Genomic DNA, 13,537 nt, shown 5'->3' on the forward strand with positions numbered 1-13,537 from the left:
AACTATAAGAGGCATCTGGAATCTGGGGCAATTGCAGGTTCATTCTGGGGCATATGCTCAGTGAGGACCACTTAATCTCTTAGTTCTCTGTTTTCATTGGTAAGAACACAGCTTCAGTTAGTCAGTTCAGTTGCTCAGTCATGTCCAACTCTTTGGGACTCCATGGACTGCAGCACGCCAGACCTCCCTGTCCATCACCAACTCCCGGAGTTTACTCAAACTCATGTCCATTGAGTCGGTGATGCCATCCAACCATCTCATCCTCTGTCATCCCCTTCTCCTCCCACCTTCAATCTTTCCTGGCATCAGGGTCTTTTCTAATGAATTGGCTCCTCGCATCAGGTAGCCAAAGTATTGGAGCTTCAGCTTCAGCATCAGTCCTTCCAATGAGTATTCAGGATTGATTTCCTTTAGGAGGGACTGGTTGGATCTCCTTGCTGTCCAAGGGACTCTCAAGAGTCTTCAACACCACAGTTCAAAAGCATGAATTCTTTGGCACTCAGCTTTCTTTATGGTCCAACTCTCACATCCATACATGACTACAGGAAAAACCATAGCTTTGACTAGACAGAACTTTGTTGGCAAAGTAATGTCTCTGCTTTTTAATATGCTGTTCAGGTTAGCCATAGCTTTTCTTCCAAGAAGCAAGCATCTTTTAATCTCATGGCTGCAGTCACCATCTGCAGTGATTTTGGAGTCCAAGAAAATAAAGTCTCTCACTGTTTCCACTGTTTCCCCATCTATTTGCTGCCATGAAGTGATGGGACCAGATGCCACGATCTTAGTTTTTTGAATGTTGAGTTTTAAGCCAACTTTTTCACTCTCCTCTTTCACTTTCATCAAGAGGCTCTTTAGTTCTTTGCTTTCTGCCTTAAGTGTGGTGTCATCTGCATATCAGAGATTATTGATATTTCTACCAGCAATCTTGATTCCAGCTTGTGCTTCATCCAGTGCAGCATTTCTCATGATGTACTCTGCATTTAAGTTTAAAAAGCAGGGTGACAATATACAGCCTTGACATACTCCTTTTCCTATTTGGAACCAGTCTGCTGCTCTATGTCCAGTTTTAACCATTGCTTCCTGACCTGCATACCGATTTCTCAAGAGGCAGATCAGGTGGTTATTCCCATCTCTTCAAGAATTTTCCACAGTTTATTGTGATCCACACAGTCAAAGGCTTTGGCATAGTCAATAAAGCAGTAGAAGATGTTTTTCTGGAACTCTCTTGCTTTTTCGATGATCCAGCGGATGTTGGCAATTTGATCTCTGGTTCCTCTGCCTTTTCTAAATTCCCCCTTGAACACCTGGAAGTTCACAGTTCACGTACTGTTGAAGCCTGGCTTGGAGAATTTTGAGCATTACTTTGCTAGTGTGTGAGATGAGTGCAGTTGTACGGTAGTTTGAACATTCTTTGGCATTGCCATTCTTTGGGATTGGAATGAAAACTGACCTTTTCCAGTCCTGTGGCCACTGCGGAGTTTTCCAAATCTGCTGGCATATTGAGTGCAGCACTTTCACAGCATCATCTTTTAGGATTTGAAATAGCTCAACTGGAATTCCATCACCTCTACTAGCTTTGTTCGTAAGGATGCTTCCTAAGGCCCATTTGACTTTGCATTCCAGGATGTCTGGCTCTAGGTGAGTGATCACACCATTGTGATTATCTGGGTCATGAAGATATTTTTTGTACAGTTCTTCTGTGTATTCTTGCCACCTCTTCTTAGTATCTTCTGCTTCTGTTAGGCCCATACCATTTCTGTCCTTTATTGTGCCCATCTTTGCATGAAATGTTCCCTTGGTATCTCTAATTTTCTTGAAGAGATCTCTAGTCTTTCCCATTCTATTGTTTTCCACAATTTTTTTTGCACTGATCACTGAGGAAGGCTTTCTTATCTCTCCTTGCTATTCTTTGGAACTCTGCATTCAATTGGGTATATCTTTCCTTTTCTCCTTTACCTTTAACTTCTCTTCTTTCACAGCTATTTGTAAGGCCTCCTCAGACAACCATTTGGCCTTTTTGCATTTCTTTTCCTTGGGGATAGTCTTGATCCCTGCCTCCTGTACAATGTCACAAACCTCCGTCCATAGTTCTTCAGGCACTCTGTCTATCAGATCTAATCCCTTGAATCTATTTGTCACTTCCACTGTATAATTGTAAGGGATTTGATTTAGGTCATACCTGAATGGTCTAGTGGTGTTCCCTACTTTCTTCAATTTAAGTCTGAATTTGGCAATAAGGAGTTAATGGTCTGAGCCACAGTCAGCTCCTGGTCTTGTTGTTGCTGACTGTATAGAGCTTCTCCATCTTTGGCTGCAAAGAATATAATCCATCTGATTTTGGTGTTGACCATCTGGTGATGTCCATGTGTAGAGTCTTCTCTTGTGTTATTCGAAGAGGGTGTTTGCTATGAGCAGTGCATTCTCTTGACAAAATTCTGTTAGCCTTTGCCCTGCTTCATTCTGTACTTCAAAGCCAAATTTACCTGTTACTTCAGGTGTTTCTTGATTTCCTACTTTTGCATTACAGTCCCCTATAATGAAAAGGAGATCTCTTTTGGGTGTTAGTGCTAGAAGGTCTTGTAGGTCTTCACAGAACTGTTTGACGTCAGCTTCTTTAGCATTACTGGTTGGGGCATAGACTTGGATTACTGTGTCTTTAATGGTTTGCTTTGGAAATGGACAGAGATCATTCTGTCATTTTTGAGATTGCATTTTAATTCGCTGAAATTAATGTATGTCTGCTCAGAGCTGCTATATACGGCTGTGCAGGCCACATACCACTAAAGGACAGCTGGGACTTTCCTGGTGGTCCAGTGGTTAAGAATCTGCCTGCCAGTGCAGGGGACGCTGGTTCGATCCTTGGTCCAGGAAGATCCCACATGCTTTGGAGTAACTAAGCCCACAGGCCACAGTGATTGAGCCCGTGCACTCTAGAGCCTGTGCTCTGCCACAAGACACACCACCACAAGGAGAAGCTTGTCCACCACCACTGGAGAGTAGCCCCCACTCGCTGTAACTAGAGAAAGTCCATCCAGCAACAGAGGCCCAGCACAGCCAAAAATTAAGCAAATAAAAATTAAAAAACAGGACACCTGTTGAAGTGGACTAGTGGGGGTTCTCTGAAGCTTTGCCCCCCAGCTCTCAGGGCATGGGTCTAACACATACAAGGTTCCAGGTGGGCAGGCTGAGGAAAGGGGTGAGACAGGGGCAGGCTCTGGAATCTGGGGTTGTAATGCTGGCCTCGCCACGCCCTGGCTGTGTGACCTAGCATGAGTGGTTTAACCTCCGTGTGCTGTGGTTCTCCTGCCTACAGACTGTGGATAATTATAATATTCGCTTCACAGGAGCTCTGTGGGATTTCAGTGAGATCACGCACTTCGAGCGCTTAGCGCAAGGCCTGCCACAGAGTAGGACATCAATAAACTGGCTCACGTTATTATTAGCAGCATTTGCATGAGGTGGAAAGGAAAACAGGGAAATCAGTTTGTTGCAAAAGTTCTCTGGAGCCAGAGAGGTGACGGTGCTGGGCTGGTCTGTTTTTCTAAGTGATCCAGGCCGAAGTGCTCCTTCATTAGCAGGTCTGGTGGGACTTCAGTACACCACATCAGCTCTCCTTGGTCGAGTCTTCATTTTGGTCATTCTTTATTTTTTATTTGTGACTGCTTTGGATCTTAGTTGCAGCATGTGCAGTCTTTTGTTTTGGCGTTCGGGCTTCTCTGTACTTGTGGCTCACGGGCTTAGTTGTCCTGTAGCATGTGGGATCTTAGTTCCCTGATCAGGAATTGAACCTATGTCCCCTGCGTTGGAAGGGGGATTCTTAACCACTGGAATGCCAGGGAAGTCCCATTTTGTTCATTCTTCATTCAGCTTCATTCATAGTTGACTCTATGCTGACAGAATGATGGTTAATGAGCTCCTTCAGGTCCTGTTAATTAGTTGGTAAGAATTCATCACACATTAAAAAAACTCGTGTCCTCCAGAAAACCTTTTTGGGAGGTGCTCCACCCATCTGTCATTTTCTCACTTGTCCCCTCCAGGAGCACCACTTGCGTGATATCCATGGTGACCTGGTCATCTGTGTTTGACGGCTTCTCAAACACTGTCTCTTCAGACATCTCTGCAGATGGGGAGGTGCTGTTAGAAAGATAGAGGAGGCTTCCTGAGGCTAAAGAGGGACAGGATGTTGGGGACTGGGGTGTGGGGGCAGGAGGAGAATTGAACCAATGTTCCAGCTTCTGGGGTTCAAGAAGACTGTTGCTGAGTAAGACCCAGCCCTCCCTCGCTAGGCCTGCTAGCTCTGTGTATCCCATCAGGCTGGGGTAAAGAGCAAAGTCATCTTTTTTTTAAGGTTTTTTTTTTTTTAATATCGGCCATTTTTAAAGTCTTTATTGAATTTGTTACAATATTGCTTCTATTGTTTATGTTCTGGTTTTTTGGCCACAAGGTTTGTGGGATCATAGCTCTCAGACCAGGATCAAACCCACACCCGCTGCACTGGAAGATGCAGTTTTAACCGCTGGACCACTAGGGAAGTCCCAAGAGTCCACTCTTAAAGAAGATCTTGCCTTGTCCAGGCAGCACCTGTCTTCATTCCAGCACCTCCCTGTTACGTCAGGAACCGGTTGGGCTGCCTGAACCTCGCTGCAGAGAAGGCTGCTTGATGAGGGTGGTTTGTTGCTTTGAGATGATACAACTCCCAGGCTGGGGGAGTGGGGTGGGGAACAGAATCAGCTCAGCAAGATGGTGTAAGTGCTCAAAGTTTAGGATCTAGAGCCCATCTCCTTCTGGGTAGCTCTAAGACATGTTTCTGCTTTCCTGTGTTTCTGAGTTCTTTGTCTTAGCTCAAGACAGTTACCTCCCTGAAGAGCCAAGAGTAAAAGATGGACAGCTCGATAATGGGTCCAGCCCTAAAGGGAGAAAGTGTACAACTTGGTGGAAGCATGCTTAAATTCTAAAATGCTTAATCTAGCATCTGTAGACCCCCTCCATTCTAAGGCGCGGTGCTGGGGGATATAAAGGTAATCAAGATATAGTCCTTGACCTCAAGGAACTTGACATTCTAAGAGGGAAGAACACAAGTGACTCTAAGTACAATGCCAGAGAGATACAAATGAACTGCTACGGCAGTTCTCAGGAGGGAGGGGAAAGTTTTGGAGTCAGGGGTAACTGTTGATGAGAGATATCAGGGAAGCTTAATCTAAGATGGGTGTTGGGTTCTGAGAACGAAAGTGGAGAGAAGGGCATTTTAGGCATAAGTTAGCACGGGCAGTAAAAGGGTATCTTTGGTAAGGAGTTCAGTTTGGCCAGAACATGAGGTATGTGCAAAGGGAGTAAAAGGAAGGAAAAGTTAGAAAGGTGGGTTGAGGCCAGAGCCTGGTAGGCCTTCAATGACAGTGTAGGGAGTTTAGACAGAATTGGATAGGGTGGGAAAAAGCCTGAATTATAAGAGAGGAACCAAGAGCTACAAGGAAAGGAGACAAAGACAAAAGGACAGATTGCTTGGGTGCCACTGCCAATCTCTTGGAGGGACAGGTCCAACCTGTCTCCATCTCAGCTCTGTCTGCATGAAGAACCCCATTGCTGGCTCACCTTTCGAGTGCCCGGGGCAGTATGTGAATTGAGAAATCCAAGGTAAGTGGGGAACAGTCCACACCTCCCCTTCCTAGAGCCCCAGGGGTGGGCAATAGGATCTGGAGGTGAGTCAGTGGGGTGGGGACCCCAGTTCTGCTCAGATCTGCCTCCCTGGGAATATAAAGGGCAAGCCTTGGGTTGTCTTGCCTCAGAGCACCCCAAAGTTGACATCATGAAGATCCCCGTTCTTCCCGCTGTCGTTCTTCTCTCTGTCCTGGCTCTCCACTCTGCTCAGGGGGCAGCCCTGGCCAGCTCTGAGGTGAGCACGTCACCTGGCTTCTCTTATTAGCTGATTTACTCCTCAGTTTCTTTACCCTCCATCAGTCACTAGAGAAGCGGCTCTTATCTTTGGGCATTCCCAGGGGCTGAAGGAGAAGCTGGGGCTCTGAGGAAGGGAAGACGGGAGGAAGGAGACAAAGCATTCGTGGGAAGGGGTAGAGAGGCTTATGTTTCTTGCAAAGGATGGTCAAGTGTGGGGTGGAGGCTGGACATCCTGAGGGGACAGGAGCTGAGGCTGGTCGTCTGGGTTCAGCCACAACTTTTTTTGACTTCAGGAAAACTCCTGAGGTCCCCCTCTTCTCACCTTATCCTACTGTCGGGGGAGAATGTCCATGCTGGATATGAAAGTTAACGACAGGGCACAGACTCCACTGTGTAGGACCGGAGCAAGTGACAATGGGGAGCAAGAGGGCTTGGTGGAGCTTCAGGGGGGGTGGTGTGATCTTGCCCCATCTCGAAAGGGGCAGTCCATATGCCACCTGCCTGCTGCTAACTGGGAAAAGGTAGCCGGTGTGGCCGGAGTTGAAAAGTTTTCCAGACAACCTGGAAATCTGATTTATGAACTCTTACTAATTAAAAATGCTTAATTCAAATCAAAAAGCAAACAAGCCAAATTATGATGCGATGTCAACATTAGGGTCTAGCCTGTGGGCTACTGTTTGTGACCTCTGTTGTGGGAAGGAAGGAGTAAGCGGGGGATGAAGCTGGGCAGCTGAGTTGGGGAGGGTGACAGACTGGAGCGCTGAGGTCCTGGGATGGGGGCTGGCTACCAGCTGGAGTAGAGAGACGAAGACCGGGACTCTGGTGGCAACCAAGTCACAAAGCAATCCAACCTCCATCAATTAAAGACAGGCAGGGCTCCTCAGAAAGGGGTCCCACCTGCCTGCTAATCTCCCCCGCCCAGCTTTGTGGGTTAAGTGGGGGTGTCTCAGGAACACCCCAAGTCAACCGCAGAACCACACAAGCTAGTTTTTCTTGGGAGGAGTCCTCTTTTCTCCACCCTTTCCTCCTGCTGCTTACAGGGGATTCGGGCTTGGGCTCTGAACTCTCTGTCTCCCACATGCCACCCTCCAATCCCTTTCTTGTCCACCTGTCTGTCTACCGTCCACCACTATACTGGGACGGAGTGGGTTAACTGAGGCCCCCCGGGATGGAGAATGGGGCTGGCCTGTGGAGGGCGGGAAGGGGCAGAGAGGTTTTGGGGAAGGGGATTTGCCATCAGGTGATCATTTAGCCCCTTTCTCTTCTTCACTTTCCAGGAAGAAACCACCATTGGTAATTATGCGGCAGGACCCGAGGTAAACCATCTGTTTTCCCCATCTGACTATGAGTTCGTCCCCTACCTCTTCAATGTTCTTCAGTAACTTTCTTAACACCCTGCTTCTTTGCCTAGGCCTTTAATGCCCAGTTCCTGAACATTGACAAGTTGCGATCAGTAAGTTTCATTCTCTAGAGCGGCCTCCACAAACACCCCCATCCTCAAGGAGGCTGGTGCCTGGGCGGAGAGCTTGCAGGGTTTCCTCGGCCCCTCTCTCTTCCAGACGGCCAGGGGCCAAGCTCTGTCCTTCCCCGAAGTGACCCTCTTCTGGTCTCTCTCTCTCTGCAAAGGCTTTCAAGAACGATGAATTCCTGAACTGGCACGCTCTCTTCGAGGTAAGAGCTCGGGCGCCCTTTCTCTCCTGACTGTTTTTCCGGATAGGGGTAACACATCCCGGTCTAGCCCTTTTGGTGCTTCCCTGGGTTCCAGGAGGGAGTAACTGTCCCGCTGGAATGCTGCCCAGTTGAAGAAAGTTTCCCTGGGAGGCTGTCGTGCCCACACCTTGTTTTTCTAATGTGACCCACAAAGACAATCCCTGAAAAGTAAGAACTTAATCAGTCAAGGGTTTATTCAAATCCCCTCAACCTCCAGGAAGAAAATGAGGTCCTAAGTTGAATGACTTACCTAAATTTAGAAGGCTAAAGCCAAGGACCTCCCTGGTGGTCCAGTGGATAATGCAGAGGGCCTGGGTTTGATCCTTGGTCAGGGAACTAGATCCCACATGCCACAACTAAGACCCAGCACAGTCAAATAACTAAATAAAAATAAATATTAAAAAAAAAAAAGAAGACTAAGTCCGTGGCAGAACCAAAAGTAGAGCCTGTGGTGCGTGATCCCGCACATACTCACTATGTGCCCTCATGCAAATGTCTTCAGTGCTCTGAGCCTCAGTTTCCTCATCTGTGAAGTGGGTATGATGTCAATATCGAAATCAAAAGATTGCTGCAAAGACCAAATGAAATCATGCCTGTAAAGTAGTCTGTACAAGGCAAGCACAGCATACAGACTCAGAAAATATTCATCCTTACTATATTTATAAGACAATGACACCATCACCACTTCAGAGAACTCTTCAACAAGAGCTTACTGATCCATGTTCACCTGACCTGTAAAACATCACTCTCATTCTCTTTTTCCGTCTTAGTCTATCAAAAGGAAACTTCCTTTCCTCAACTGGGATGCCTTTCCTAAGGTAAGAGGAAGTGGGCATTAGGAGAGAAAGGAGGCTGGGGGTGAGGGAAAAAGCAGAGGATCTGAGCAGGAGAGTAAGGAAAGTGAAAGCGGGCTAAACGTTCTTCCGACCAAAGCTAAGTCAGACAGAGAAAGACAAGTATCACATGATATCACTTATATGTGATATCTAAAAAATGGCTAACAATGAACTTAGCTACAAAACAAAAATGGAGTTACTGATGTAGAAAATAAACTTATGGTTGGCAGGGAGGGAGGGGAGGGATAAATTGGAAGATTGGGACTAACATATACACACTACTACAAATAAAATAGATAGCTAATAAAGACCTACTGTATAACACAGGGAACTCTACTTAATACTCTATAATGGCCTATATGGGAAAAGAATCTAAAAAAAGAGTGCATATATGTATATGTAAAACAGATTCACTTTGCAGTACACCTGAAACTAATACAACATTGTAAACCAATTATCTGCCAATAAAATTTAAACAACAACAACAAAATAAGTCTAAGGGAAATTGCAGCCACTATAACGCAGAGGAGAACAGGAACTTAGACCAGGGCAGTGAGTCCTCTCTGTCAGAACCCCACCCTATCCTGGGCTTTCTTAGGACCCTGGCTCCCTGTGCCCCAGGGTCTCCAATCTGACTGTAGCCTCTCTCTCTCTCAGCTGAAAGGACTGAGGAGTGCAACTCCTGATGCCCAGTGACCTGCCCCTTTGAGACCCAGTGCTGCTGATGCCACTGAAAGACTGGGCTACTGATCACCATCCCTTCCTTGATCACCCTTTGCTGCTTCAGTAACTCCAATAAAACGTTTTCCAAACAAACAGCTCTGGCATCTGCATCTCTGTCCTTATCTTACTGGGCTCTCAAAAGAATTAAGATGTTGTGGGATCCAAGGCTGGTAGGCAGAAATTCTGACTTCTGAGAGGATAGTAAGTAGAAGGGCTTCCCAGGTGATGCTAGTGGTAAAGAACCCGTCTGCCAAGGCAGGAGATGCTGGAGATGTGGGTTCGATCCCTGGGTCGGGAAGATCTCCTGGAAGAGGGCATGGTAACCCACTCCAGTATTCTTGCCTGGAGAATCCCTTGGACAGAAAAGCCTGGCAGGCTACAGTCCCTGGGGTCTCAAAGAGTTGGACATGACTGAGTTTGCATGCGCACACACACACAGAGTAAGTAGAGAGGGTAGTAAGACAGGATGAAGTGGAAAGGGCGTATCAGGCTGGCAAGAGACCCCCTGTGTCTTAGCTCCTTAGCACTGGCTGACATCCCTGAGGAGCATGAAGTGATGAGTGCTTGGTAAGATCCCCAAGGAAACTAAGCTGCCTCCTGAACATTTGGCACCCTGCCTGACCTGCCTTTTGAGAACCTGAGTCCTCTGGTGGTGGTGTTTTGGTATAACAGAGCTATCTGGGATTCCAGGCTCAGGACCCGGCTTGAATCATAACAGTCCATCTGAAATCCCTTCTTAAAAATTAGGGAGGCTATAGCTTTTCCAGTAAGCAGCCTGAAAGTGAAAGTGAAGTCGCTCAGTCCTGTCTGACTCTTTGCAAGCCCATGGATGGTAGCCTACCAGGCTCCTCCATCCATGGGATTTTCCAGGCAAGAGTACTGGAGTGGGTTGCCATTTCCTTCTCCAGGAGATCTTCCCAACCCAGGGATCGAACCCGGGTCTCCCGCATTGCAGGCAGGTGATTTACCGCCTGAGCCATCAGCCTGAGGTGACGCCTAGAAGTGGTACGTTATTCACTTGACCCAGAAAACCCCACAGGATCCTGACTGAAAAAGAACAGACGGTCCTCAAGTCGTCAAGAAGAGGAGGTTGCACAGAAGAAAAAGATATCCCATAAGAAACTGCAGAAACAAAAACTTATGGCCCAGGAATAAATGTCGCAAAAAATAAATGCAAATAAAAGTAAAAAAAAAATTAGGTAGGTTATAAATAAAGAAAACGAGTGGTGTGACCCTGGGCCATTTTAAGCCTCCTTTCTTTATCTGTGAAATGAGTGTGGAAATAAACAGGGATGATAATAACTACCTTGAGGTGTTGTTATGAAGGTCAAATAGGTATGTAAAACCCTTTGCACAGGGCCAGGAATACAAGTCCTCAACAATTGCTTGTTTTCTCCACTCCCCTCCCCTACAACCTTGGGAACTGCGGTAAAGACCCAGATTCATTATTTACTCACTTACTCACTCACCCACCCTCCCACCCACCCATTCATCCATCCACCCATTTACCACAAAGGTCTAGAAGTATGGAATGGATTCAGTTTCGGTTCCTGCAGACATACTCTGTTTGGAATCTGTGCTCTGTGTGGCTGCTGTATGTACTTAAACTGTTGAATTAGTTGGGGTTATTTCTGGTTTCTCTTGGAAACTGGGAAAACGAGACAACAAGGGACCCTCAGTTGGCTTAAATCTAGGTAACAGCTGCTGTCTTTACATAGGACATGGTCTCAGCTAAGTTCCACGTGGCAAATTTCACTTATTTACATTGCCTTTCGGCCCTTACAAGCAACAGAACTTGCAGACTGTGGCCTGTAGTTTACTTGAAGAAGTAGACTACAAAGGGAAATTAAGCTTGTGTCGTGGGGAGGAAAAACTTCCCTCTACACTCTTAAGTTCTGTGGCTAGCCTAATAATTAAATGGACATGAGACGGGTTAACAGGAGAAAGGCAGCAGATACATTTAATTTGTTTTTACATATACACAGATATCTTCAGATGGAAAATGAAAACCCAAAGTCTTTAGGTCCTAAAGATTATACGGTACACACCTTTTCACAAAAAGAATGATAAATTGTGGGGATGTGACAAAGCACAGTGGCTTGTATTAGGGGCAATAAATTGTGGGACAGTGACTGGGAAGTACGTGAAGGGAACTGGTGGAAGATAAGGGTTATTTTAGTAGGTTTGTTTATACAGACTGGAGTCAACTCCCAGTCTCTGATGATAAGAATGTTCTTCTCTTCCTGGTACAGGGAGGATATGTTTCTCAAGGAAAAATTTACAACTCACTTTTAGGTGTGTATGGGGGATGTCAGAGAGCCCTTCCTGTTATCTGCTGTTTAATAAGTGTCCTCAGCTCAAAATAATCAATAATTAATCATCAAAGCAGAATATTTTAACATGGCATGTTCTGAACGCCTTTACTTGGTTCCTGCTTCCAAGGAGCTTAAAGTCTAGATGAGTAAGACATGTAAATGTTGCTTATACCTGTTCTTCTAGTTGACATACACACACAAACAATAAGCAACTTATAAACAGGATCATTAATGGAAAAGAAAAAATGGAAAACTGGTCAAATGCCACAGTCAATTAAAATACTTAGCAAAGATGGAACGCTCACAAATTGGGTGACAGGAAATGGAGGAGAGGAAGAAGAAGGGGAAGTCTTTAAGCTATATTTATTGAGTGAGCAGGTTTTACGGAAGGAGACAAATTGTCATTACGTAGAAGGCAGGAGTATCTTTGAGATAAAGTAGTTCTCAAAGTGTAGGCCTGGGATCAGCAGCATCCGCACCACATGAGAATTTACAAGAAGCACAGATTCTTGGGCCTTGCCCCAGATCTACTATATCAGAAACTTGGAGTGGAACCCAGAAATTCATGTTTAAACAAGCTCTTTAGGTGATTCTAATGGCTTGAGAACCACTGAGAAAGGAATACTGGAGAATGATTAATGCAAAATTCAGGATAGTAGTTATCTCGTAGGTAGAGAGACCATCATGTGACAGGGAAGGGATACATGGAGGCAGTAGGAAGTGACAGAGGCTTCTATTATTAATGTTTTTATTTTTTCCTTAAATATACTGGAGGGGAGAAAAAATAAATCTTTTCCTTCTACTCTTTCAGGTTCTTGACTGGGTATCTGTAACGAAAGACACATTAACAGAAGAAAAGCATACAAATTTACCTAGTGTAAGTTTTATGTGACATGGGAGCCTTCACAAATAAGTGAAAGGCTGAAGAAGCAGTCAGGTTTGTCTATTTTTGTGCTAGGTTTGATGAGAGGGAAGTCATGGTGAAATGGGATAGGACAAATGGGATATGAGCTCAGTAAACTGGGGAAACTTAGGTTTGTTCAATAATATTCCTCTTGGGGGTCCCTCCATCTTGGAGGCAAGCATGACCTTTTCCGTTGGGTGGATGGAGGGCACATGAAGGTCTCGTGACCTGCTTCACACATGAGGGTCTTGTGACCTGCTTCTAGGGAAGGTCAGAGAGTCGTTCCTGCATATATTTTCTTGGATTTCTTCAGCTTGAAATATTCAATATGCTAAGGTAGTGTATTTGGGGATAGTGTGTACTGAACCCCACCAATAACACAAATTTATGTATTTAGTATTGCACAATAACATTGAGTTGACTGAAAATTTCGTTCAGGGTTTCCCAAGGATGGCATGGAAAAACCCAAATGAACTTTTTGGACAACTCAATATTTTATTAACACAACAGTAATCTGTGAGTACTGAGGGGTTACAGAGTTAAGAAACAGTTTATGAATCTAGGAAGATTGGACTCTGAAGGTAAAAAAAAAAATGCAGACATGCTTTTGTAAATGCATGATGTATGTACTCTAGATCAAATGAAATTGCCAAAGATGGACCAACATGGGTGAGATAATTTAGAGGATTCAAAGGACAGAAAACATGATACCTGTTCTCTCTGGGGAATGTGTAGGATAAGGAAGAAGCTAAGCCATTTCACTCTACATTTCATAGAAACAACAAATGCATTCTGTGTGGACATTATGATACTCATTAATAGGATGCAGAAATATATGTTGAAATATAGAATAATCTCTAAGATATAGTAAAATGGAAAAAGAAAGTGGCAGAGCAGGGAATAGAATGTTTAAAAAAAACGATGGTAGCTCTTGTATGTATAAAGTAGGACTTCCCAGGTGGCACGAGCAGTAAAGAACCCACCTGCCAATGAAGATAGATGCAAGAGACATCTGCAGGGTTTGATCCCTGAGTCAAGAAGATCCCTGGGAAGAGGGCACAGCAACCCACTTCAGTATTCTTGCCTGGAGAATCCCACGGACAGAGGAGCCTGGCAGGCTGCAGCCCATAGGGTCTCACAGAATCGGACACAACTGA

The 13,537-nt window shown here is 45.3% G+C and overlaps 1 protein-coding gene across 3 annotated transcripts; it reads left to right on the forward strand.

The window, feature by feature from the left end:
- Nucleotides 1-5,759: 5,759 nt before the first annotated feature.
- On the forward strand, nt 5,760-9,254 carry KRTDAP (keratinocyte differentiation associated protein). Of its 3 annotated transcripts, XM_020871814.2 has the most exons (6): nt 5,767-5,890; nt 7,170-7,208; nt 7,304-7,345; nt 7,519-7,563; nt 8,373-8,420; nt 9,096-9,254. In XM_020871814.2, exons 1-6 carry the CDS (start codon nt 5,804-5,806, stop codon nt 9,132-9,134), a joined length of 300 nt encoding a protein of 99 aa, XP_020727473.1. In that variant the 5' UTR covers nt 5,767-5,803; the 3' UTR covers nt 9,135-9,254. The 3 variants fall into 3 exon arrangements, with proteins under 3 accessions (XP_070307968.1, XP_020727473.1, XP_020727474.1); XM_020871815.2 differs by lacking the exon at nt 7,304-7,345 and having other exon boundaries at nt 5,770-5,890; XM_070451867.1 differs by lacking the exons at nt 8,373-8,420; nt 9,096-9,254 and having other exon boundaries at nt 5,760-5,890; nt 7,452-7,543.
- Nucleotides 9,255-13,537: the final 4,283 nt, after the last annotated feature.

The sequence above is a fragment of the Odocoileus virginianus genome, chromosome 20 (assembly GCF_023699985.2).
Source record: "Odocoileus virginianus isolate 20LAN1187 ecotype Illinois chromosome 20, Ovbor_1.2, whole genome shotgun sequence".
Lineage (NCBI taxonomy): Eukaryota > Metazoa > Chordata > Mammalia > Artiodactyla > Cervidae > Odocoileus > Odocoileus virginianus.

Excerpts from the sequence above, each read along its gene's own strand:
- KRTDAP (XM_020871814.2), top strand. The coding sequence starts at position 5,804 with ATGAAGATCCCCGTTCTTCCCGCTGTCGTTCTTCTCTCTGTCCTGGCT. Across the intron at positions 7,346-7,518 it reads ACATTGACAAGTTGCGATCA|GCTTTCAAGAACGATGAATT; the intron begins GTAAGTTTCATT and ends CTCTCTGCAAAG. Across the intron at positions 7,564-8,372 it reads ACTGGCACGCTCTCTTCGAG|TCTATCAAAAGGAAACTTCC; the intron begins GTAAGAGCTCGG and ends TTTCCGTCTTAG.